At 43.6% G+C, this 23,808-nt stretch overlaps 1 protein-coding gene across 1 annotated transcript in view; it reads left to right on the top strand.

Annotated features, from left to right (window-relative positions):
- The window catches only part of eif2b4 (eukaryotic translation initiation factor 2B, subunit 4 delta), a 75,286-nt gene extending 55,657 nt beyond the window's left edge, over positions 1 to 19,629 (top strand). The window contains exons 9-13 of the mRNA XM_068026032.1: positions 6,803 to 6,905; positions 8,736 to 8,863; positions 9,385 to 9,559; positions 15,974 to 16,154; positions 19,324 to 19,629. Coding sequence (XP_067882133.1) covers positions 6,803 to 6,905; positions 8,736 to 8,863; positions 9,385 to 9,559; positions 15,974 to 16,154; positions 19,324 to 19,520 — 784 coding nt within the window. The 3' untranslated portion in view covers positions 19,521 to 19,629. The remainder of the gene's footprint in view (positions 1 to 6,802; positions 6,906 to 8,735; positions 8,864 to 9,384; positions 9,560 to 15,973; positions 16,155 to 19,323) is intronic.
- Positions 19,630 to 23,808: the final 4,179 nt, after the last annotated feature.

Genomic DNA, 23,808 nt, shown 5'->3' with positions numbered 1-23,808 from the left:
AGAACCATTTTCGAGGGTCAAAGTTTGGAGCTGGGTCTGTAAACATCTGGAGAATAGCGTCGGTGAATTGACAAACCCCTGCGGCAACCGGGTCCATGTATATTGTCGTCCATTGTGGGTAAAGGCGAATAGGTACTGGCTTTCTGGTGCTAGCGGAAGGGCGAAGAAGGCGTGCTGCAGGTCAACTATATCGAAAATCTGGGCTTGGGCTGGAATTTGGGAAAGTATATGAGCCGGATTTGGTACCAGGGCGTGTAACGGCTGTACTATTGCATTGACTGAACGTAGGTCTTGTACCAGTCGGTATTGATCTATCTTCCCTGGTTTGGGCACTGCGAGTATAGGCGTGTTACACCTGGACTGGCACGGCACCAAAATACCCTGTTGTAATAATTCATGAATTAGTTTATCTATACAGGGTATTGCCTGAGGTTTCAAGGGGTATTGTCGAATCGAGGGTAACACCGCCTGGTCCTTGACTAACACTTTAATAGGGGCCACGCTTGTAAGTCCAACTTGAGCGGGGTGTTCTGCCCAGACCTGAGGATTTACATATTCCAGTACGTCGCGTCCAATGTTGTGCCTAAGTTTGGTCAGGACCGTTTCCGGGGAGGCAGAGTAACATGGAGATTCCTTCTGGCAGTGTCTGAGTCGTGAATTTGTTGGAGTCCGAATTATCTACTGCTTTCCTCACCATTAGCCCTAGCTCTTTGGCGTGGTATGGACTGTTGACCTAGCGCGTTATGTGAGGGGCGACGGAGGCGGGTTGTTGCCATAAGTGTTGTGGTATTTCAACAAGGTCGGCTATGCCTTCTAATCCTTTGACAGTCGCTATGATTGTGACTGGCCATTCGGTCCCTATCAGTGTGTGATATTTGTCTTCTAATGCTTGATTCCGCCCGGTCTTATCGTTGGCCAAAGTAACATGGTATAATGAGTTTTCTATGTGTAATGCCCACCACTGGGGTACGGTGGAGACATAACACTGTCGTTTCGGCCTCCATGACTGTACCGTCACCCCCTCGTCCCCACATTCTAAGCGTAACTGAAACACGCACAATAAGTCTCTGGCCAGTAGGTTGCAGTCTAACCCAGTCGTTATGATGAATTGGTGATCTACTGATTCATTCTCGTATGTTACCCTTACTGGTTTTGACATGGGATATCGGCACGTCTGTCCCTGGAAACCGGATAAATTCTGAGTGGCGTTTGATAGTGGTAGCTGGAGGTCTGATTGTACTGAAGACATGGCTGCCCCGGTGTCGATTATAAAGGGGTAATACCGGCCTTCTATTTGCAAGGATATGATGGGATCTTTATCTGACTGGAGACTCTGGACGACCAAATTAGCTAGTCAGTATTGAGGTGGGAAGGGGTTATTCTGGGAGAAGTCTGTATATCTTGGTTGCCCTCTTCTTTCTGAGTACCCTCCCCTGCCTGTCTGGTATCTACCTCTTCCCCTCTGTCTTCTGTAGGGACACTCCTTAAACCAATGGTTCATGTTGCCACAATTAAAACAAGCATACTTTCCTCTATTCCCTGGTCCTCTTGCTACCCCTCTTCCTCTGTCTCCTGACCATTGTCCTTGAAAGGGGGGTGGTAGTATTAAGGCTGGCAGTGCGTATGGTGGGCCACACAGTGGAGCAGTAGGCCCGTTCGGGTGAGTCTGATATCCCCCCCCGAATTGATCCACCCATCCGAGATCGCAATATTGTGGCTCCATTTGGTACCCGATAGCTTCTGTATTTGTTTGAGGTTTTGGATCGTCTTTCTTCATTACATATTCAGCCTTAACTTTGGTTGTCGGACCCTCCCCCAGCTCCTTTCCTCTTTCCAATAATACTTCACTGCCCGCGCCATTTGTATCGGGTCATTGTCTGCCCAGTTCATATTGTTACATTTGATTGCAGTGGTTACCGGGCCTGGTAAACAATTCATCAACATGGCACAATATTGAGGTGAGTTTTGGCCATTCTGATATGCGGTGTCCCCTGATAGTGCGCGGTAAGTCTCGTTGAACCTTTCCAAGAATTCTTCTGGCTCCTCTGTCTTTTTGGGCTTGGTGTCCAGTATAGCTGATATGTTTATGGGTTTACGGAACGTGGTATTTAAAGCATCTAAAATAGCAGTCTGTCTTCCCTCATCTTGGGCATGGGCGTTTTGGAGTGCTGCATGATCCTGGTGGCGTAAGTGGACAAGATACCGTCGATATTCGGCCGGGGTCAAAACTTGCTGAACTAGAGCCCAGAGGTCCCTGGATTCTGCCTGATAAACTGAGATAGTTGTCCTCAGAAAGTCTACAAAGGCAGCAGGGGATTTCTTCCGATCCGGGATCGCGGCTAGGATAGCCATCATCTCGTTAGGTTTCCACGGGAAGTATACTTCTATAGTAGGGTTTTGGGCGGCAGTGGCAGCGTCGGGATTGGGCATTTTTCGATCGGGCAATTGTCTCGATGTCTTCGCATTTGGGGCCGGAGGGGGGTCATCGAATGGGGAAGGGGGCTCCGTTTGAAAGGAATACTCCCCATCAGTGCTATCAGAATCGTCGGATTCAGATATGAGAAGTTCCGGATCCCTATCACTATCGCTCTCCTTTTTTATAGGTACTTGGAACTTTTGTCTTGATTTGTTTGGTTTGGAAGGGCAAGGCCTTTGGTACAGTTGTTTCTTCATGTCTTTCTTTTCTTTTAGTTTTGTTTTTGACCTGGTTCTCCAACTGACTGGGGACGTATAGCGTTGAGAACAGAGTTTCTTCTTATTCCCAGCAGGGGGCGTTGTAGTCGAATTGTTTGTCGAGGTATTTGGTGTATAGGGAGTAGGTAAGGACTGTTGTCCTGTGGAAGGTAAGGAGACTGGGGTGTCGGGCAAAGTCTCAATGGCTTGGGTTTGGGGAAGGGCGGCCGCATATATACTCTGATATTTGGGGTGAAGGAGGGGGGCTGTCGGGGCTGGTGGCGGTGCTTTAGGTATAGTCCAATTTTCTAACTCATCGTCTCCCTCTGTCAACGCAAGGCCAACCGTGGAACTACGTAGTCCACTTTTATCAGTTGTCTCTATTTCTTCTTGTTTCCTTTTTCTATGCGCGCACTCTTTTTTTAGAATTTCTAAAGTCTTTTGGTTTCCCCCTTCACTAATTGGAATTCCTAATTTAAGGGCGTTTTCTTGCCAACTTGATAGGAGGGTTCTATCTTTTTCCTCCTGACAATATTGTCTCCATAATCCAATTAATTCTTTGGCCCTGTTGCCTTTATTTTGTTTCCAGATTTGTTCTTGGGTTTTTTTTAGTCATTTCCAAATCTTTTGTCCCCCCTAAGGGCCATTGGTCCCCTAATTTCTTATTTAAGGCTGCTGATAATTGTCTGAAATCTTTCCCTTTATCCGGATATTTATCACACAGTACTTGTAATGGACAGGATGGATCACTTGTATTATCTAAACAGTTTCCCATATTCACAACTATTATCACAAACTATTATCACAAACTATTATCACAAACTATTATTACAACTATTATTACAACTATTATTACAACTATTATTACCAACTATTATCACCAACTATTATCACCAACTATTATCACAAACTATTATCACAAACTATTATCACAAACTATTATCACAAACTATTATCACAAACTATTATCACAAACTATTATCACAAACTATTATCACAAACTATTATCACAAACTATTATCACAAACTATTATCACAAACTATTATCACAAACTATTATCACAAACTATTATCACAAACTATTATCACAAACTATTATCACAAACTATTATCACAAACTATTATCACAAACTATTATCACAAACTATTATCACAAACTATTATCACAAACTATTATCACAAACTATTATCACAAACTATTATTACAAACTATTCTTGAACTGCGTTGTTCGCCCCTACAGTTCAAGAGTTAAAATTACTTACAAATTATTAGTCAAACAGTTAAGATTACTTACAAATTATTGTCTGAACCTTAAATAAACCCTCAGTCATTCTAAAACAACCTGCTTAAGCCTTCAGTCGCGACCAACTTTAACTTTAACCTCAGTCCCATCAGCCGTAGTCTAAACTAACCGACTAACCCTGACATAAAACTTTAACCTCAGTTCCCCTCAGCCGTAGTCTAAACTAACCGACTGAACCTGACCTAAATAAAATTTTAACTTAGCTACCCTCAGTCGTACCTACACCGACTGATCCTTGTCTTTCTAATCCGCCAGACTGATCGTTGATCTCGTCCAGACGATCTTAGCTGACCATAAGCGAGTGATCAAACTTTTATCAGACTACGAGACAGGGGAAAACCGACGTGGTCACACATCAACTGCTCACGTCGGGGGCCCATTTCCTCTCTCTGTCCAAGATTAGTCCGATTCTGATTTCGCTGATGATCGGCGGTCGTCTGTTGAGATCCCACTTCTGACACCAAAATGTAAATCTGAGTTCTTTTTGCCTTCAGTCTGGTTCAGTAAATATACCGAGTCGGATGTGTAGGTAAAATCAATTACTTTATTTGCGCATTTAGCCGGCTGACTTACTCGAATACAACGACGCTGACTCCGCCGGAGTCTGTCGGATCCACCAGAGTAAATGAAGTTTGTGCTACAGGTACTACTGTTTATACATTAAGATTCATGCTACACCTCCTTGTTTAACCAATCAGTGCGGTACAATTTAAATTTCAACCAAGTGATAACGTGGAGTACATTTGTTCCTGAGGTTAACAATACCCTCTGTTCTCAATACATACTTGTTATTAACATAATATTGTTTTGTATCAGCAAGATTAAAAGAAAACAGACAATCAAGATAATTAGCAAAGGAAGAGGAGTTGGAAACAAGATTCTGGTTTCGATTCCCACAATTGTCATGAGTCCTGTGATCCTGTAATCTCTATCAAGTTGCAGCCTGCAGTAACACCAAGCAGTAATCGCATACATTGATACAAGGGGCCCTATATTCCTTATCACTCACAGGGATGGACAGCATGTTTCACAGGAGTCCATTTGTTTCAAACCACAGGGAGTCACACAATCAGGCCATAAAAGAACAGATGTCCTTGCAATCACCAGTGTCAGCTAGTCTTTACAATCTCACACTCTCTACCTTTACTTTTAACTCTTTCATTGTGGTTTCTGCCACTTAAAATCAAAGCTCAGCAAAGCTACTATTCCTAACTTGGCTATATTTCCCATTACGCATAGGGTCATGCCATTCTGCTCACTTCTACACCAAGGTTGGAGAGGGGACAAAGGCTGGAATTTCCTCCGCTTGAAACATTTTCAGGATGCATGACCATTTGCTGGTTCCGACTACTACTTATGTCAGAGATGTGCCCTGTGTCTTGCTCTTAGGGTGGCAGCCAGTTATCAGGCCGCTTCCGTGTTTGCCGTCCGATTGGGACAGTGAGTGGCAGATGGAGGGGGAGGGCCCAAGAGAGGGGCGACCGGCAGCCCCACTGGGAAAGGTGAGCACTGCTCAGGCAGAAGGACAGTGAGAGGGCGCCACAAGATGGAGGAACCCATTTAAAGGTCCTAATGGAATCCTTTAAATAGTAGCCAGAACCATCTCCGACATGCAGGAGGAATGGCTCCGAATGTCTATAATATGCTACCTACAAGCTTTCTGCTCATTTTCACTTGAATCTGGAAGATCATAGACTGGTTCTCCAACCTCGTGCCATGAGGTTGCCTCCAATGCATTGCAGGCTCCTGTCACAGCAGGGGGCCCATGTACCATCAGTAAAATTTCAATGCATTGTCAGAATATTGGATTATTGTGTTATTAAGTACCTTAATTGGATACTTGCTGCTGCCAGGCACTTAACCAATGCCCTGGGAGCCCACCTTTGGGAAAAGCCCGTAGATACGGGAAGATATCGGAGTGTTAGCCCAACACTCTGCATTCCAAATTTCCATGTCCACCACGCAGCCAAAGTTGCCTCCACTGGCAATTCAAGTCAAAAAGTGTCCAGCAGAAATGAACTGAGCCCCACACCACATGGCTCACCACCACCTTCTCAAGGGCAGTTGGGGATGGGCAATAATTGCTGACCTTGCCAGCAACACCCACATCCCAAGAATGAATTTTTAAAAACCCAATGTGGTGACACAATATGGAGTTTGGAGGCAAGTGATGGGAATGGCACAGTGCCTGGCCTCTGTTGGCGAAGTGGCTTTTCTGTTGCTTGAGATGTAATGAGGGTTATCCTGGAACTCCCTACATGAAAGCACTGTTGAGAGTACCTTCTCCATGAACTAGCAGTTCACGAAGGTAGCTCACTACCACCTTCTCAAGGGTGATTAGGAATGGATAACAGATACTGGCTTTGCCAGAGATGCACACATTCCATCAATGAATTAAAATAAAAACCCTCTTCACTCAAGGATAACCTCCCCATCTTGCAGCATGTACGCAATTGCCTGGAGGATAAATAGCAAGAGCTGAAATGACAGGACCATGACTGTGATGGAGTTAGACTGCAGATTACAGCAAGTGGCATAAATCACACTACCTCTGTGATGAGTTGAAGCCTACTTAGCTCCAGTTCCTTCAACAAATCAAGGAAAGTATGCCTTTTGATAATCTAGCAGTTCTTTTATAATAATACACATTCAGTGCCTTTCTATGCCTGTCTGGGCTATCATTGTGTCTGTCTGGTAGCTGCACCATCACACCTATCATTCAAAATGATCTTGGTGAAAATAATGCTCAAGTTAATGAAGAGGGTTTGTGTGTGCTCTGTTTTAGTTTAAGGATTTATTTTTGTTGACTTGTTTCTGTCTCCTAGTTTTCTGATTCAGTGCCGTGCTCTCTCAGCAAGTATGGGTAATGCGATAAAGTTCGTAAAGAAGGAAATCTCAAATATTGCTGGAAACATGAGGGAGGACGAGGTAACTGCACAGTCTTATACTTCATTATGATACTTTTTTTCTTCAGAAATTTAGGTTCTTTACTAGAATTCTAGATATAACCACAAGTTTTTTTTGTGTATAAGACATAAACTACATTAAAAAAAGTCTGTTTAACTTCAGAAAGGGAATATAAAGGAAAACTCAATTCATTAGGAATTGACTTTATGTCCAGTTCTCATTTTAATGCTGATTCACTAAAGTAAAAAAAATAGGCCCAATTGCCAGCCGTTAGTGAACTTTCACTCTGTGAGTACATACAGAGTTCCAGAATCAACACTGACATCATGCTAATATGCAATGTGCTAGCTCAAACTGTTTAAACCAGTAACTGGGATACCTCAACGTAACCATCTGATCCAAACTTTTTCACTCATTTGATAAGAGTTTTGTAATGCACTTGACTCAACCTCCCTTGTGAGCAATGAGTCTTTCATAAGAATAAGAAAAATAATTAGCATAGTGTCATTAGCAAAGAAATTCTAAGTTTTTGTGGATTTTAGAAAGACAAACATAGTTCAAAACATAATGGTTTATACTTGTTGCTTAATTTAGTGTGAGCCTTATACTCTGACTCTTTTTCTGATAAGAAAATGGTCTGGGAGGGTTGCAGGCTGGAAGAAAGTATCAAATAGATCAGAACTGTTGCTTAAATCACAGCCTGGTGTCTGTGTAGCTGACAAGGACCCTGAATCCAGCATCTTCACTTCTTACATCTGTTTAAATTGCCGATATTGCAAGTGATACACATTGTTAAAATAACTTGCCCTTGAAATCTAACTTAAGTTAAATGAGAATTTGAAAAGTGTAGTCATTGAGCAGAAGACTTGTATTTAGAGAGATGCCACCCTTTTGAGGAATTTAGCAGCAAAGGTGCAATTTCAGTCAATGACTAGCCTTCACCTCACGTTAGCAGAGTATTGCAGTGGAGATGTTTGCATTGTACTAACAGCTTCAGGGTCCTGGTTTGATGTAATATTGGAACTATCAGTGAGCCTTGACAGCATATTTTAGTGAGTAATTAATTGTTTCCATGTAGTGATCCATTAATACAGTGGAGAAAAATACATTTGCTTTCTTAGTTTTACTAAAGAAAATTTTAAACCATTTGATCATAGACAGGTCCAGGGAAATTTCTGTCCCAAAGATCAGTACAGATGAGTGGAAAGGCCATTCAGCCCATCAAGCTCATCATTGGCCTGCTTTTATCAGTCATCTTCTGTATGTGCCCAGAAGATGCATTTTGGTCAGCTGGCACCAGGCTACCCAATCAGATAGCATGGGTCTGGCAAGTCATATGCTCAGAGTAAATATATTCTCTCCACTTTAGTCAGGAGAAGTTGCTAAAAGTGTAGTCTCTTTTCCTGTAATATATTCTAACTGCTGTAGCTAGTTTACCGAAGTTGAATGATTCTTTCTTCGGCTGGAATATTTTTCAAGTAAGGAGCCCTCTCGAGTTTGGAACGGTTGTTCTGTCACCATTTTCTGTGTCCACTCTGAACTACCTTGTGGTATTATGTTGAAGTATGGGATCCCTCTCTGCTGAGGTGGTTTGGTGCCTTTTGCCTTTTCTTGCATAATGCCGGGTTGCTTAAAATCTTCAAGTCTTTCTCTTGACTTTGCCATACTTTTGAAGTAAGTTCTAGATGCAATGGACTGGTCCTGCCATGTGCTTTTTGTTGACAATTCAGGAGCAGCTATTGCTGTCTCTGGTTACTCTCTTTGTGCAAGATCTATTGTTTCTTACTCTGTCTTAAATATCTAAAAGAAAAAGACAACTATCTATCAAGTCATCTGTTTTATTACTTCTAGGCTAAGGCACTGTTATTAGATTGTATAGATAAATACGTAAAAGAGAAGATTCATCTGGCTGCCAAAGTCATATCGAAATCAGCTTCTGAGAAAATTAATGATGGTGATGTAATTCTGGTGTACGGATGGTAAGTTATGTTTATAAATGTTGAGTCATTTGAATCATTGGTCCCTCTTCCGTGTTTATCTAGTATTTGTGGTTGCATTCAAAAACTAGTGAGTTTTAAAAGTTCATAACAGTTTGGAGGCCTGTGATTTTTGACGTTTGCATACTTTAGTGTACAATGCGCAATTCGATGTGTATCCCACTCCATGTCACTGAGCATGATTGTTTCTGGCTGAGTGGCATCAGAAACCTGGGGACAGGTCAGCACCTCTTTGGAAGATGGGCTGGCATTGAGAGGGGATGTGGCATGAGGGGAAGTTTTACTGTGCAAATTGGCAAAATTGAACAAGGTCTGTTGATCTGAGCTAAATTAATTAAGCTTTCTTGAAAATTACAGGGTAGATCATAGAATGATACAGCATAGGAGACCATTCAGCCTATCGTGCTCGTGCATCATGTTCTGCAGTATTTCTGAATTTTAGATCCTAGAATAAATGACATTCTCTTTTTGAAGAGGTCACATTTTATTTTCTTCTTTCTCAGCTCTTCTCTAGTGAGCTCTATCCTTTGTGATGCCCACAAGGCGAAAAAATTCAAGGTTGTAGTGGTAGACAGCCGGCCCAAACTGGAAGGAAGAGAGACGCTCCGGAGACTAGTACGGAATGGGATTCACTGTACTTATGTTCTGATTAGCGCTGTGTCCTATATTCTGCCTGAGGTGTGTTTGTAAATTCCCCTTAATAACTGTTTGTTTATTCCTTAAAAGGTGACCATTTCTTCTGCTTAGGATGTCCTGCCTGATTTGAAATCAATAACTTTTTTTTCACTTCACATCAGATCATAGGGAACTGTATTACGAGAAAATACCTTGTTTTGTTTTATCCTGTTTGGTTGTTTGAGTACAAATGACATTGTTTAGCTATGGGCTGGAAGGATTACTGGGGCTGACACTGACAGAACATACTTTGTTAACATACATAGTTGATGCTAAAGGACCCCAGGTAAATGACTGTAAGAAAACTGAATTAACTGTTCAGCCTGGGCCCCAGCACAGCCTTCTGCCCTCTTACTAAGCTTTAGCATGGCCACTGAAAGATTTTTATCTGGAGAGCTGTCAGAGAATGCTGTTATTATCACTTGTTCTAATTCCTCATTAGTAGCTGCTTAAGAGTTTCTCCTGGGGCCCAATATGTTGCTTTGCTGGTTGGGCTCTTCTGAAGGGAGTATGACGATTAGGCTGATACTCCACTAGGCTGTAACTCCATAGCAAGAGAAAGACGCCATCAGTTATGTGACTATTAGATGTTTGGAGCCTTGCGTTTAACTCTGGGTCTCTATGGGCAGTGAGAAATGTACATTGCGAAACAATGAAAAAGATGGACGAAGGCAGATTGAATCAATGAAACATACAGAAAGAGAGTTGTCCAGAAAAACAAACATGTTTACATACATGTATTTTATATATATATATATATATATATATATATATATATATATATATATATATATATATATATATATATATAAAATATATACACACACATGTATAAAAAGTATATATATATATACATCTTCGTATATGCAGAGAAAGTGAGAAGCACATAGGGTGCAGAACAGAGAGACTTGTGGAAATAGGGAGAGAAATGGGCGAGGTCGAAATGAATACTTCTTGTCTGTATTTACCATGGAGAAGGTCATGGAAGCTAGTGAGTTCAAGGGAGGGAACAGCGATATCCTGGAGCATATCAACATTACATAGGAGGAGGTGTTGGAGGTTTTGAAGTGCATTAAGGTGGATAAATCCCCAGGGACTGACCAGGTGTATCCTAGGATGCTATTGGAAGCAAGGGAGGAGATTGCTGGGGCCCTGGCAGAGATTTTTGTATCATCGTTAACCATGGTGAGGTACCAGAAGACTGGAGGACAGCTAATGTTGTGCCTTTATTTAAGGAGGGCAGCAGGGATAAGCCGGGGAACTACAGGCCGGTGAGCCTTACATCAGTGGTGCGAAAGTTATTGGAAGGGATTCTGAGAGACAGGATTTATATGCAGTTGGAAAGGCATGGTCTGATTAGGGATAGTCAGAGAGATACAGCACTGAAGCACCCGAGTCTGTGCCGACCAATAACCACCCATTTATACTAATCCTACATTAATCCCATATTCCCTACCACATCCCCACCATTCTCCTACCATCTACCTACACTAGGGGCAATTTACAATGGCCAATTTACTATCAACCTGCATGTCTTTGTGGGAGGAAACCAGAGCACCCGGCAGAAACACACACGGTCACAGGGAGACCTTGCAAACTCCACACAGGCAGTACCCAGAACTGAACCCGGGTCACTGGAGCTGTGAGGGTGCGGTGCTAACCACTGCACCACGCATGGCTTTGTGCGTGGGAAATCATACCTCACGAATTTGACTGAGTTTTTCGAGGAGGTGACCAAGAGGATTGACAAGGGCAGGGCGATGGACGTTGGCTACATGGACTTTAGCAAGGCCTTTGACAAGGTTCCGCATGGTAGGCTGGTCCAGAAGGTTCGAACACATGGGATCCAGGGTGAGCTAGCCAATTGGATACAAAATTGGCTTGGTGATAGGAGGCAGAGGGTGGTAGTGGAGGGTTGTTTTTCAGATTGGAGGCCGGTGACCAGCGGTGTGCCGCAGGGATCGGTGCTGGGCCCTCTGTTTGTCATATATATTAATGACTTGGATGTGAATGTAGGGTGCATGATTAGTAAGTTTACAGATGACACCAAAATTGGTGGTATAGTGGACAGTGAAGAAGGTTGTCTAAGGTTACTATAGGATATAGATAAACTGGGAAAGTGGGCAAGGGATTGGCAAATGGAATTTAACGCAGACAAGTGCGAAGTGATGCATTTTGGGAAGTTTTTTAAATTCATTCATGGGATGTGGGCGTCGCTGGCCAGGCCAGCATTTATTGCCCATCCCTAATTGCCCTTGAGAAGGTGGTGGTGAGCTGCAGTCCATTTGGGGTAGGTATATCCACAGTGCTGTTCGGAAGGGAGTTCCAGGATTTTGACCCAGCGACAGTGAAGGAACGGCGATATAGTTCCAAGTCAGGATGGTGTGTGACTTGGAGGAGAACTTGCAGGTGGTGGTGTTCCCATGCATTTGCTGCCCTTGTCCTTCTAGTTGGTAGAGGTCGCAGGTTTGGAAGGTGCTGTCTAAGGAGCCTTGGTGCATTGCTGCAGTGCATCTTGTAGCTGGTACACACTGCTGCCACTGTGCATCGGTGGTGGAGGGAGTGCATGTTTGTAGATGGGGTGCCACTCAAGCAGGCTGCTGTGTCCTGGATGGTGTCGAGCTTCTTGAGTGTTGTTGGAGCTACACCCGTCCAGGCAAGTGGAGAGTATTCCATCACACTCCTGACGTGCCTTGTAGATGGTGGACAGGCTTTGGGGAGTCAGGAGGTGAGTTACTCGCCTCAGGATTCCTAGCCTCTGACCTGTTCTTGTAGCCACGGTATTTATATGGCTACTCCAGTTCAGTTTCTGGTCAATGGTATCCCCTAGGATGTTGATAGTGGGGGAATTCAGTGATGGTCATGCTGTTGAATGTCAAGGGGAGATGGTTAGATTTTCTCGTGTTGGAGATGGTCATTGCCTGTCACTTGTGTGGCGCGAATGTTACTTGCCACTTATCAGCCCAAGCCTGGATATTGTCCAGGTTTTGCTGCATTTCTACACTGACTGCTTCAGTATCTGAGGAGTAGCGAATGGTGCTGAACATTGTGCTATCATCAGCGAACATCCCCACTTCTGACCTTATGATTGAAGGAAGGTCATTGATGAAGCAGCTGAAGATGGTTGGGCCTAGGACACTACCCTAAGGAACTCCTGCAGTGATGTCCTGGAGCTCAGATGATTGACCTCCAACAACCACAACCATCTTCCTTTGCGCTAGGTCTGACTCCAGCCAGTGGAAGGTTTTCACCCTGATTCCCATTGACCTCAGTTTTGCTTGGGCTCCTTGATTCCATACTCAGTCAAATGCTGCCTTGATGTCAAGGGCAGTCACACTCACCTCACCTCTTGAGTTCAGCTCTTTTGTCCATGTTTGAACCAAGGCTATAATGAGGTCAGGAGCAGAGTGGCCCTGGCGGAACCCAAACAGCGTCACTGAGCAGGTTATTGCTAAGCAAGTGCTGCTTGATGGCACTGTTGATGACACCTTCCATCACTTTACTGATGATTGAGAGTAGGCTGATGGGGCGGTAATTGGCCAGGTTGGACTTGTCCTGCTTTTTGTGTACAGGACATACCTGGGCAATTTTCCAAATTGCAGGGTAAATGCCAGTGTTGTAGCTGTACTGGAACAGCTTGGCTAGGGGCAAGTTCTGGAGCACAGGTCTTCAGTACTATTGCCGGAATATTGTCAGGGCCCATAGCTTTTGCAGTATCCAGTGCCATCAGTCGTTTCTTGATATCACGCGGAGTGAATCGAATTGGCTGAAGTCTGGCATCTGTGATGCTGGGGACTTCAGGAGGAGGCCGAGATGGATCATCAACTCGGCATTTCTGGCTGAAGATTGTTGCAAATGCTTCTGCCTTTTCTTTTGCACTGATGTGCTGGGCTCCCCCATCATTGAGGATGGGGATATTTGTGGAGCCACCTCCTCCAGTTAGTTGTTTAATTGTCCACCACCATTCACGGCTGGATGTGGCAGGACTGCAGAGCTTAGATCTGATCCGTTGGTTATGGGATCGCTTAGCTCTGTCTATCGCATGCTGCTTACGCAGTTTGGCATGCAAGTAGTCCTGTGTTGTAGCTTCACCAGGTTGACATCTCATTTTTAGGTATGCCTGGTGCTGCTCCTGGTATGCCCTCCTGCACTCTTCATTGAACCAGGGTTGGTCTCCTGGCTTGATGGTAATGGTAGAGTGGGGGATATGCCGGGCCATGAGGTTACAGATTGTGGATGAGTACAATTCTGCTGCTGCTGATGGCCCACAGTGCCTCATGGATGCCCAGTTTTGCATTGCTAGATCTGTTTGAAATCTATCCCATTTAGCACGGTGATAGTGCCACACAACACGATGGACGGTATCCTCAATGTGAAGGTGGGACTTCGTCTCCACAAGGACTGTGTGGTGGTCACTCCTACCCATACTGTCGTGGACAGAAGCATCTGCGGCAGGCAGATTGATGAGGACGAGGTCAAGTATGTTTTGCCCTCATGTTGGTTCCCCCACCACCTGCCGCAGACCCAGTCTAGTAGCTATGTCCTTTAGGGCTCGGTCAGTAGTGGTGCTACCGAGCCAGTCTTGGTGATGGACATTGAAGTCCCCCACCCAGAATACATTTTGTGCCCTTGCCACCCTCGGTGCTTCCTCCAAGTGGTGTTCAACATGGAGGAGTATCGAGTAATCAGCTGAGGGAAGGTGGTAGGTGGTAATCAGTAGGAGGTTACCTTGCCCATGTTTGACCTGATGCCATGAGACTTCATGGGGTCTGGAGTTGGTGTTGAGGACTCCCAGGGCAACTCCCTCCCTACTGTATACCACTGTGCCACCACCTCTGGTAGGTCTGTCCCGCCGGTGGGACAGGACATACCCGGGGATAGTGATGGCAGTGTCTGGGACATTGTCTGTAAGGTATGATTCCGTGAGTATCACCATGTCAGGCTGTTGCTTGACTAGTCTGTGGGACAGGGCTGGGTTTGCCGTTGTCGTTTCAGGTGCCTAGGTCGATGCCGGGTGGTCCGTCCAGTTTAATTCCTTTTAATTGACTTCGTAGCGGTTAGGTACAACTGGCTTGCTAGACCATTTCAGAGGGCACGTGAGAATTAACCACATTGCTGTGGGTCTGGAGTCACATGTAGGCCAGACCAGGTAAGGACAGCAGATTTCCTTCCCTAAAGGACATTAGTGAACCAGGGCAGGACATATACAGTGAATGGCAGGGCCCTGGGGAGTGTTGTTGAGCAGAGAGACCTTGGAGTGCAAGTACATAGTTCCCTGAGAGTGGCAACACAGGTAGACAGGGTGATGAAGGCGTATGGCATGCTTGCCTTCATCGGCTGAGGCATTGAGTACAAGAGTTGGGACGTCATGTTACAGTTGTACGTAACGTTGGTTAGGCCGCATTTGGCGTACTGTGTGCAGTTCTGGTCGCTGCACTACAGGAAAGATGTGATTAAGCTAGAGAGGGTGCAGAAAAGATTCATAAGGATGTTGCCTGGTTTGGAGGGCTTGAGTTATAAAGAGAGATTGGATAGGCTGGGTCTGTTTTCCCTGGAGCGAAGGAGGCTGAGAGGGGACATGATGGAGGTATATAAAATTGAGAGGCATCGATAGGGTAGATAGCCAGAGTCTGTTTCCCATGGTAGGGTGACTAAAACTGGAGGGCATAGATTTAAGGTGAGAGGGAGGAGGTTTAAAGGGGTAAATTTTTCACACAAAGAATAGTGAGTATCTGGAATGAGCTGCCTGAGGAGGTGGTGGAGGCAGGAACAGTAGCAACATTTAAGAGGCATCTGGACAGGTACTTGAATGAGCAAGGCATAGAGGGATATGGAATTAATGCAGGCAGCTGGGATTAGTATAGATAGGCATTATGTTCGGCTTGGACGCGGTGGGCCGAAGGGCCCGTTTCTATGCTGTACGACTCTATGACTATGACAGAGTGAGAAAAGGTTGATAGATAACAGGAGAGAAAGAAGCTGAGAGCCATAAAAGTAGAAAAGAGGGACATGTAGTAGAAGACAGAGAAAGAGTTATGGATCGAGACGGGGAGACCAGTAGAGAGAGAGTTTATTTTTCACATTTAATTTCTAAGTAATGCCATAATGGGTCAATTAGCCCAAATTTACAACAGCAATATTGAGACTGCTGGATCAACTTGCACAATTTTCTACCATCTTCAAAACGGATGTCAAGATCTGAAACTACAGAAGAAATGGTATTGATCCAAATTAGGTGTACAGTTTTTGTTGACTGAAAAAGGTTGTTCAAGGTTTAAGTGGTGCCAAAAAGTTCTTGCTGCAGCCATTCTTGTAGTGCAAGTAGTTATTTGAGCTGTTCATGAATGTTTTACTCTTTAAAGTGGTATTAGTCATTCCCTCGGTTTCCATTAAACCATTGTGTAATTTTCTACACAGGTTTCTAAGGTGTTCCTGGGAGCACATGCCCTCTTGGCTAATGGCTATGTGATGTCACGTGTGGGAACATCACAGATAGCATTAGTGGCAAAAGCATACAATGTACCAGTCCTGGTGTGCTGTGAAACTTACAAGTTTTGTGAAAGAGTTCAGACGGATTCGTTTGTTTCAAATGAACTGGGTAAGTTTTATGGGGTTTTTGTCCTCCTTTAAACCATTATAATTTTGAATGTAGGAGAAGGGTATTCATAAAGCTTCATACCAAGCTTTGGTTTAATGAAGGCACATTGCTTTGGTCTTACTTAGAAGTGTTTGTTGAAAAATTTAGATCCCTGATTATTTAGTTGAAAAACTATAAATGGTTTCTTAAAAAAAGAAAACTATTACTGTTAACTGCCTCCTTAACCAGCACCATTGTTTGTGATCTTAGAAGCAAATAGTGTATGTCACTTTTCTCCTGGTCCTAGCAGGGTGAGAGGAGTTAGGGCAAGAGATTGCTGGGAGCTGGGGGTGAAAATGGAGGTGTTTTAGTAACCAGCCATAGAATCATTATAAGTGGCTTGTTCCTGATCAGGAGCAAGCCATAGTAAATTAAAATGGAAAATTTGGGATTCGTTTATGAAGGAGAATGATTTTTTTTTCCCACAAAATATTTCCTCCTATATTGAAGTATAATATTGAACCACTTCCTGTTTCCAGAGTTTGTTCTGTTATATTATTGTATAGCGTATGTTAAGTGTATTTTCTCCATTACTGCACATTAATCTACTCGTAAAATAGTTCCCAAGTGTCAAATAAGTCTGCTGTAGTATGCTTTCACTTTTGGACCTGAATTTGAATCCAGCCCAAACATAGTCATTTATGGCACAGGAGGAGGCCCTTCGGCTTGTTGAGTCCATGCCGGCTCTCCATGGTGCAATGTAGTTGATCCCACTCCCCAGCTTGATCCCTGTAGCCCTGCAAGTCTATTTCTCCCAGATGACCATGCAACTTCTTCTTGAAGTCATTGATTATCTCTGCTTCCACCACCCTTGTGGGCAACGAATTCCGGGTCATTACCACCCACTTCATAAAAAAAGTGCTTCTTCATATTCCCCCAGCATCGTTTTTTTCAAAACATTCAATCTGTGTCCCCTAGCCCTTGTACCATCAGTTATTGGGAACAGCTTTTCCATGTCTAACTTATCTAAGCCTGTCATAATCTTGTACGCTTCTGTTAAATCCCCCCTCAATCTCCTTTGTTCGAAGCCGAACAAATCCAGCTTTTCCAACCGAACCTTGTAACTAAAATCCTTCATCCTTGGAACCATTCTGGTAAATCTCCACTGCACCCTCTCAAGGACCCTCACACCCTTCCTGAAGTGCGATGACTAGAACTAGACGCACTACTCCAGTTGGGGCCTAACCAGAGCTTAATAAAGGTTTAGCATAACTTCCCTGCTTTTGTACTCAGTGCCTCTATTTATGAAGCCCAAGATCCCATATGCTTTACTAACCACTCTCTCAATATGTCCTGCCACCTTCAAAGATTGATGCACGTGCACCCCAGGACCCTCTGTTCCTGCGCACTCCTCAGAACAGTGCCATTAAGTATATATTGCCTCTCCCTATTCCTTCAGCCAAAATGCATCACCTCACACTTGTCTATATTAAATTCCATCTGCCACTTGTCTGCCGATTCCGCTAGCCTGTTTATGCCCTCTCGCAGGCGGTTCATCCTTTTATTACTAAGTGTTCAGTTCTGCTGGTGCTAAAACAAGCCTAATAGGATGATAGTTTAGTTGTTCTTGTATCAGAATTAGCTTTAGTAGTGTATTATTAGCCCTTTATAACTAAAATGAACATCGTTAAGGAACTAAAGATGCACACTATACTTCCCTAGTCTTGCTCCCTTCCTTTTCCGATGTCTTCCCCACTATATTTATTACTTGAACTTTATTTTAACTTGATTTCTATCTCCATGTTGTTACGACCGACTGCTCGTGTCAAAGTCCCCAATCAAAATATACAATTCTAATTGTGGTGGGAGAGACACACTGATAATTCAATCCCGTCACTCCACAGATCGGCTAACATCATTTAAAACTTTCCAAATGAAAGAAAGACCCAGCCAAATTGTACCATCTATTAACCCCTGAATGAAACTAACCAAACCAGGGGTCTTTAAATCAACAAATTAACTCTTTAATTAAAAGAACTAAATCCTTAAACGCTATGAACATTTAAAAATAGAAAAATTAGAGTCCTTGCAAATTTACAGTCCAATCTTGTTCAAAGTCCCCTGCAGAATGTTGCTCGAAGTCCAGCAATTTTCAACAATTAACGACTTGCAAACCCTTTCAACAGAATCAATCTGACTTTAGAGTTTTTGAGGGATAAAAGATTGTCACAGTCTAACTTCCCTTTCTCCTATTTAAATTACCAGAGATCTCTGTCTTGGCTTGACCTGTTTAGAATTCTGAGAGATAATTAAACAGTCAAAAATCCTATTTCCTTCAGTTTAAACGGTTGAGAGCTCTTCTTCAGTGCTGACATCGCAGCTGTCTGTCTCCTGTGTCTGTGTCCAGTTAGGACAAACTGTCTTCAACTGCCAGTTCAAAACCGAATTGTAACAAATGTATCGCACCAGGCTCACTCCCAGTGGCTGTTTCCATAGTATCGAGAATGCACCCTTTAAATTGCAGTCTCCAAATGGCTGTTTCTAAGGCAACGAAAATGCACCTTCCTATAACTCCTAAAACTTACCGGCTCTTAAAGCAATACTAATGCCTTGCAAGCCTTAAAGGCAAACCGCATATTCTGAAAATAAAGTACAGGATTATGACAATGTATACTATTCTATCTATCCTATACCGTTTTTCTTAAAGATTAAAACACTTATTTGCTTTCCTTTTCCTACAAGTCCCATCATTCCTTTTTGAAGGTGAGAGCAACATAGGAAAAATTGGCCCTTGGCTGAAAAGTGACTCCAAAGGTTTATTTCCCAGCTAGTTGAGGCTGTGAACACTAAAGTTTTGTTTTGTCATTATCGCCTCTGCTCAATCTTGTACAGCATTTCTGGGGAAAAATATAAACCTGATGTGACAGAACAGGTTATCCTGTTCACAGTTCAAACAGGTCAGTTGTACCCAGAAAAGATAACTCATCAATGGTGTAGCATGGATTAAGTGTGATTAAAACATATGTGCTGATTTTTTTTTGTGTGGAATTGACCTTTCATAAGAATAAATCACTGTGCCAATCTGTTATTCCTGTGTTAACATGTAGTGAAAGAAAGACCAATGATGTACAATTGTATGCGAAAGTTAACAGTAGCACAGTAAATAAATTTTCAAAATGACCTATTGCAGATGACCCTGATGACCTTTTGGTGACCCGGAATGGAAGCACTGTGCTGAAGAATTGGCACGCAAATTCTAAACTGCACCTTCTTAACTTGGTATATGACGTCACACCGCCTGACTTTGTTGATCTGGTAATCACAGACTTGGGAATGATCCCCTGTACCTCAGTACCAGTAGTACTGCGAGTAAAGAATGTGGAGTAGTAGGATGTTGTGAAACCATCTGATGAATTGCTATGGATCATGGTGACTGTGGTTACAGTGTATTCAAGTTTTCTCTGGTATGTAATAATAAAAGAAGTAATTTCATTCATTCACTGTGTTCTTCTGTGGAAAGACCATGAGAAAATTAAGCAATTTGTTGAATTGAAGATATCATTTCCAACATGATTGGGCCTGCTGAATACACTCTGAGCGCCTCCTCTCAAATGACAACACTTCCCCAACTCTTATTGAACCTATTGAGCATGTTGAGGCTAAAATCACTGGTTGAGTCTCCAGTCTTTGGCTGGGAAGGCATGCTGGAGACATGCTCCAATCCTTTTTTCAGTTTAACTTTTTAACTGAGGGGTATGTGAGAGCTGCATTACGTGAGTGACTCATCCCCATAACACGTTACGGCAACAAAACTTTCATTTCCACAGCATCTTTAACACAGACGTGCATGCCAAGGGACTTAATAGATAAAAATGGACACCATGCCAAAGGAAGGAGGTATTAAGAGATATGACAAGAGGAGGTCAGATAGGGAATTCCACAGCATGGGGCCTAGTTAGCTGAAAGCACCACCACCATTGGTGAGGTGAAAGATAGAGGTATTCACAAGACACAATGTAACTAGTAACAAAGTTTGGGAGAGAATAGTGGAGGGGCTCAAGATCGGGAGGGGTAAAGACACATAAGGATTTAAACATGCAGATGAGAAATTTTAAATTAGTGTTTAGGAGATCAGGTGACATTGCGGGTCAGCAAGAACAGGAGTGATTGGAACCTGATGCAGGATACGCAACAGACAGAAGACATTTGGATGTACTGAAGTTTATGGAGGACGGAGTCCAACCAGGAAAGCACTGGAAATAGTCAAGTCTGGAGGCGAGAAAGGCACGGATGAGGGTTTCAGTGGCAGATGGGATGAAAGTAGTTGATGTTAGAGGTGCGTCGGCAGCTTTTGTGCTGGAGAGGATATGAGGTTGAAAACTTGGTCAAACATGTTGCTGAGATTACAAACCACCTGGTTCAGCCTGAGAGTGTGGGCAGGAAGGAGTTAGAAATTGGTGGTGAGTTTACTGATTTTGTGATGGGTCAAAGGCTTCAGCTTCAGTTGTCACAATGTTTAAGTGGAGGAAATTACAATTCATCAACAACTGGTTATTGGACAAGCTGTCTGATAACACAGGCATTTGGAGTTTTGAGAGGTGGTGAAGGGATTGGAGCTGAGTGCCATCAGCATACTTGCAAAAGCTCTTCTCCATACGACCATACGAATTAGGAGAAGAAGTAGGCTATTCGGCCCCTTGAGCTGCTCTGCCATTCAATAAGATCATGGCCGATCTATTTCTGACTCTAATTCCACACTCCCATCTACCCTCGATAATCTTAGATTCTTGTTAGGCAAGGGAATCAATCTACCTCCGCCTTAAAATATTCAATGACCCCGCGTCCACACCTTCTGAGGCAGAGTTCCAAAGTTGCACAACCCTCTGAGAGAAAAAATGTTTCCTCATTTCTGTCCTAAAAGGGTGACCCCTAATTTTTAAAAGGTACCCCCTAGTTCTGGACTTGCCCACAAGAGGAAATATCCTTTCCACATCCAGGTGTGACCGGTTGTCAAGACCGTTCAGGATCTTATATACTTCAATCAAGTCTCCCCGCACTCTTGTAACCTCCATTAAAAACAAGCCCATTCTTTCCAACCTTTCCTCATAAGACAACCTGTTCAATCCAGGTATCAATTTAATAAAACTCCTCTGAACCGACTCCAATACATTTACATCCTTCCTTAAATTCTTTGGCCTCCTTGTCTCGAGAGACAATGGATAAGCGCCTGGAGGTGGTCAGTGGTTTGTGAAGCAGCGCCTGGAGTGGCTATAAAGGCCAATTCTAGAGCGACAGACTCTTGCACAGGTGCTACAGATAAAATTGGTTGTTGGGGCTGTTACACAGTTGGCTCTCCCCTTGCGCTTCTGTCTTTTTTCCTGCCTACTGCTAAGTCTCTTTGACTCGCCACACTTTAGCCCTGCCTTTATGGCTGCCTGCCAGCTCTGGCGATCGCTGGCAACTGACTCCCACGACTTGTGATCAATGTCACAGGGCTTCATGTCGCGTTTGCACAACTCCTTAAAGCGGAGACTTGGACGGCCGGTGGGTCTGGTACCAGTGACGAGCTCGCTGTACAATGTGTCCTTGGGGATCCTGCCATCTTCCATGTGGCTCACATGGCCAAGCTATCTCAAGCGCCGCTGGCTCAGTAGGATGTATATGCTGGGGATGTTGGCAGCCTCGAGGACTTCTGTGTTGGAGATACGGTCCTGCCACCTGATACCAGGGATTCTCCAGAGGCAGCGAAGATGGAATGAATTGAGACGTCGCTCTTGGCTGACATATGTTGTCCAGGCCTCGCTGCCGTAGAGCAAGGTACTGAGGACACGGGCTTGATACACTCGGACATTTGTGTTCCGTGTCAGTGCGCTATTTTCTCACACTCTCTTGGCCAGTCTGGACATAGCAGTGGAAGCCTTTCCCATGCGCTTGTTGATTTCTGCATCGAGAGACAGGTTACTGGTGATAGTTGAGCCTAGGTAGGTGAACTCTTGAACCACTTCCAGAGCGTGGTCGCCGATATTGATGGATGGAGCATTTCTGATGTCCTGTCCCATGATGTTCATTTTCTTGAGGCTGATGGTTAGGCCAAATTCGTTGCAGGCAGCCACAATCCTGTCGTGAGTCTCTGCAGACACTCCTCAGTGTGAGATGTTAATGCAGCATCGTCAGCAAAGAGGAGTTCCCTGATGAGGACTTTCTGTACTTTGGTCTTCGCTCTTAGACGGGCAAGGTTGAACAACCTGCCCCCTGATCTTGTGTGGAGGAAAATTCTTTCTGAAGACTTGAACGCATGTGAGAGCAGCAGGGAGAAGAAGATCTTAAACAGTGTAGGTGCAAGAACACAGCCCTGTTTCACGCCACTCAGGATAGGGAAGGGGTCTGATGAGGCGCCACTCTACTGAATTGTGCCTTTCATATTGTCGTGGAATGAGGTGATGATACTTAGTAGCTTTGGTTGACATCCGATCTTTTCTAGTAGTCTGAAGAGACCACGTCTGCTGCCGAGGAGACCAAAACTGCACACAGTATTTGAGATGTGGTCTCACCAATGCCCTGTATGACTGAAGCATAGTATCCTTACTTTTATTTTTAATTCCTCTCTTAATAAAGGATAACATTCCATTAGCCGCCTTTATTACTTGCTCTACCTGCATCCTAACTTTTTGTGACTCATACACTAGAACACCTAGATCCCTCTGCATCTTGAAATTCTGTCGTCGTTCTCCATTTAAGTAATACTCTGCTTTTTTTATTCTTCCTGCCAAAGTGAACAACTTCACATTTTCCCACATTATACTCTGCCAGATTTTTGCCTGTGGTAATATGGGCAATGGGCAGTATTTAGATAAGGAAAAGAAGGGAGCCAAGGTCCTTGGAGACTCTGGGTTAATAGGCAAGGGCAGGAAGCAAAGTCAATGCTGGAGCTACTGTGGCTACAATTGGATAGGTAAGAGTGGAACTAATTGAGAACAATCTCCCCAACATGAACAACAGAGGAAAGGTGTTGGAGGAGAATTGTGTTGTTGAATGTGTCAAAAGCTGCATAGTTCAAAGAGAAAATAGACCTTTGTTCAGGGATCAGCACCAACATGTTGCACCACAGGCATTTGACAAAATTATTGGACTCAGCTACAGACATAGGGGCAATTAATCTGCACATAAAGTGTATACCTAATCTAATTCCCTCAAAACACATTTCTCCCTATACATAAAGTAGCTAAGCATACAAACATCAATGGAGAGCAGCACAACTGTATTAGCTAGCTAGCAAGCAAAACAGTATGCAGTTCAAATTACTTTTATTGACAAAATAGAGCTAGCTACACCAAGTGCTAATGTTGCGTTAGCATGTAGCAGGCTAGCTAAACCCTTAAGCGATAAAAACCAGGACTGAGCAGTAACTTTGTCACTCAACCAGTAAAATAGCTTTTTCCAGAGAGGAAAATTATTTGCTATTAGCTAGTTAGCTAGCAAGCTAATAAATTCAACTCACTTTAATGTTTTTGAAGGTATCTCACCACCGCAGCTACGTCAAAGTTCTTTGTGTTCGTTGTTGCAGTTGCAATACGTAGACAAGCATCGACCCGACAGTTTTAAAGGCAATTACTTGTGCATGTTTTATTGTGTTCAACTGGCTGAACCCTTATTCATAGCAACATGTGTCAGAGCT

This window comes from Heterodontus francisci, chromosome 3 (genome assembly GCF_036365525.1).
Source record: "Heterodontus francisci isolate sHetFra1 chromosome 3, sHetFra1.hap1, whole genome shotgun sequence".
In the NCBI taxonomy this organism is placed as follows: Eukaryota; Metazoa; Chordata; class Chondrichthyes; order Heterodontiformes; family Heterodontidae; genus Heterodontus; species Heterodontus francisci.
Note: the sequence above shows the minus strand (reverse complement) of the source record. Positions and strands in the feature narration are given on the sequence as shown.